The sequence below is a fragment of the Pteropus alecto genome, unplaced genomic scaffold, assembly GCF_000325575.1.
Source record: "Pteropus alecto unplaced genomic scaffold, ASM32557v1 scaffold476, whole genome shotgun sequence".
In the NCBI taxonomy this organism is placed as follows: Eukaryota; Metazoa; Chordata; class Mammalia; order Chiroptera; family Pteropodidae; genus Pteropus; species Pteropus alecto.
In genome coordinates, this window is record NW_006437767.1 from 171,936 (window position 1) to 175,330 (window position 3,395).

At 50.0% G+C, this 3,395-nt stretch overlaps 1 protein-coding gene across 1 annotated transcript in view; it reads left to right on the forward strand.

The window, feature by feature from the left end:
- The first annotated feature begins 2,079 nt into the window (after positions 1 to 2,079).
- Positions 2,080 to 3,395, forward strand: part of USP51 (ubiquitin specific peptidase 51) — a 3,653-nt gene continuing 2,337 nt past the window's right edge. The window contains exon 1 of the mRNA XM_025048967.1: positions 2,080 to 3,393. Within this exon, the coding sequence (XP_024904735.1) occupies positions 2,991 to 3,393 (403 nt within the window). The 5' untranslated portion in view covers positions 2,080 to 2,990. The remainder of the gene's footprint in view (positions 3,394 to 3,395) is intronic.

Sequence of the window (3,395 nt, forward strand, 5' to 3'; positions counted from 1 at the left end):
GCTCTATTGTCAAGATGTGGATTGGAATCACAAGGTTCAGTCTGGTTGGAGCAGACCAGTATATGGGGGCAATGACTGGCTGTTTTTAGGTAGTGGTGGCACTTCTGGGACTTCCAGGGTCACTGAGCTCTCCTTACTCAACTCCAGATTTCTGCCAAAGGAAGGACACACAATACAAAGGGTAATTCAGATGGAGGAGAGGAAGTGAGGAAGGCAGGAGGGGCTGCCCCTCAGGCCACCAGAGGCCTTCACCTTCCCCTGTGCCACTACCTACTCACTAGCAGGAGGGCAGGCCATTTCCTCTCTCTGACCCTGCCTCCCCTCAAAATCCTTCTGAAGACCCACTGGTGACTCCATTTCTGCTTCTCTCACCTTACTGCCACCTTTCATGTGTGTTCCTCCACCCTCTGGTGCCATCTTTCTAAATCCCATTCTAAATCTCTAATATTTACACAGGTCCAAGTTTCACAGTGTTGGAAAACCCTGTTGTTCTTGTTATGATTATTATTATTTGACTAAAAGTCCTTTGAAAACTCCAGAGCAAAAGAAAAAAACTAATGAGCCAAAAGTCACCTCAGTTTGAGTGTATCGTCCCATCTCTCGAGGCTGCTGTACTGAGAGTTTAGCCATATGCAGAGAAACTGAAAATTGTAGTCTGAAAAAAGTAAGCCTTCTCTCTCCGGTGTAAGGTTGTGGCAATTAGAACCATGAGAGTGGCAGTGGCCTTTCCAGTCAGCTACATGGCCCTTAGGTGACTTGAAACCCAAATATCTGTGAATTGGAAATATTAAGATTCCTTCTAAGTTGCCATCAGTTTATGATAAGAACTGCTAACAGGTCAAATCAGCTCTTTTCTGACTCGAGGAAACTGAGTTGTAAAGATGATGTGTAGGTTGCTTAAGGTTACAAACACAGCTACTAATGATGAAAAAGTATAAGAGAATTGCTCTCTTGTCTCCCAGGCAAATGTTCCTGAAAGTATATCCACCTGAAGGAGACTAACTCTTATTTGAACCTCTCAACCTATAGTCTGGACTATAAAACAATTTTGGTGGTTCTTCTCTCCAAGATCATGTCGATCCGTGCTCACTCCAACAATTTATACAGATTATTGAATCTTTTCGACCTCCTACAATCACTGACATCCATTTTGGAAAGGCACCTACAAGATACCACTTTCAAGACTGAGAGAACTGAACCTCAATCCTGAGGTTTAGAAAGGAGGTACATGACGGTCCCAGAGAGATTAAATGTAGCATTAAACATCTCCACTAAGAAGCAGGAAAATTCTTGGGATTGAACAAGAAGAGCAACAAGTCCTGGAGATAGCAGCTTTCGTGGGGGTTGTGACCTTGGATGCTGTATCTGTTAAAGGGAAGGAAAATCTCCTGGACTATAAACTCCCAGAGGGCACAAATTGTTTAGTCTGCATTTCTCATAGCACAATTTAGCACGGTAGTACAGTTAACGGATCCGTGTACATTCGTTGGCTGCATGCTCGTGTAAATAAATTATTTAGGAGGAATAATCCAGTGAATTGAGTAATAACTTTGAGAAGGCTTCCAAAAAGAGAAGTGTTCTCTTTTGTTCTACTCTAAGTACCAGACATCATGTCATAGGCTGATTTTAAGGTGGGGACTGAGAAAGATGTAAAAGATAAAGCTTGCCATAAAGATCCTTTAGTTTAAATATACTAATTTAGTGTTCATAACAGGATAGGATTATTATTTCCATTTTTGCTTAACAGATGATACAACTAATGCTCAGAGAGGTTAGGTCTTTTATCTGAGCTCATACAGCTAGCAAGTGCCTGGGCTCTCCTTTCTGAGCCTGAAGCCCTTGCCTATGCTTTCTCTCCCCACTCCCAGGTATCAGGCTCTCATGGGTCCCTGAGAGATTCCTGCCATGGAATTGCCATTCCTGAAACACCCTCACCCCCACCCCCACCTGTGGGGGGCGGGCCTGGAGCCAGGTGAGGCCAAAATCTCCATTTCAGGGGCTTTCTCTAGAATTCGTCGCTGTGGTTACCTCCAGTAGAATTCGTTTCAAAAAGAGGATTGTTTGACTGCGAGTAAAGCGGTGCCACTCATCATTGAAGGAGGGCAGAATCCAGGGCTGGGGGCCGCGCATCAAGAGGGGAGGGGCCAGGGGGCGGCCCCCTTGTGACCAGCCCTGAGGAGAGGTCAGGAGAGAAGGCTGGCTGAGAAGTGCCTGGACAGCAGCAGCTGCTGACGTTCTGAATCACGCGCCTGGGGCCCAAGGTAACCCAGACCTTTAAACAAGCAGCGGGGCTGGGGGCGCTGAGGGGGCGGGAAGGGGCAGGGACTTTGGGGGTTGAGCCCTGAAGACTGGAGCGGCGAACGCGTGGAGGGCGTGAGGAGTCCGAATTCTTGAAAGAATCATAGGGAATGTGGGTGCTGAAGCAAGAAACGAGGTGTGAGAGGGAACACAAGCACGAAGGAGCATGAGAGGGCGCAAGAGCGTGGCTGAGTGAAAGACTGCGCTTGGAGGTAGGGGCAAAAGGTGGAACACAGCCAGCCCCAGAAGCACAGGTAAGGTGGAAGGGGGACATTTTGTTCCCCTGAGCCCATTTTCTATAGGTGACCCCCTTTCAGCCATTTTTAAGGTAAAATGTTCACCCAAGTGTGTTTTAGGATATAAGGAATGAACGTCAGAGGAAGCTGTACCAAAGTGAGGCTGCGCAAGGCGCAGGAAAGGCAGTCAGAGGGTGGCGCCTTTTTTAAAGAAGATTCCATTTCTTTTCACCCTAAAGCTCAGACTGTACCCCCGCCCCCACCTTTTCCACTCTCCGTCTGCCTCTCTTCCACTCTGCACCACCCCCGTGCGCCCTGGGCACGGTCCGATCGCCTTTAAGCCAGGTAACCGCCTCGGTCTCCACACCAGCTCCGGGAGCCTCTGAATACAGGGGGTGGAGCTCGCAGCGGTCGCGGCTGAGCATAAGGGCCGGTGGGAGGGTCCCGGGGGCGCTAATGGCCCGCCGCGGCCATGACACTGGCCGGATTATTCACAGCAGTCCCTCTCATTTCATCTACAGTCGCAGCTCGATTCCAGACGCCTTTCTCCTCAGACCAGGCGGTGAGCTGATGGCCCAAGTTCCAGAAGCTTCCTTACCCTCTGGCTCTTTGGTCTGCTGGAGCTCGGGAGGTGGGGGAGGAGCCTTGCCTGAGGAGGCGGCTGAGAAGGCGGGGGAAATGGAGGTGGAGGCGGTGGGGACGAAAGTGTGTGTTGGCCTGGAACCTGAGGTGAAGCTGGAGCCATTACAGGATCGGAATCCCGCGCCTGAGAACTTGACGTGGAGCGGCGGCAGCGGCGGCGACGAGAAGGTGCTCCCTTCAACCCCGCCTCGCTGGCCCAGCAGCTCCTCGCCCCTTTGC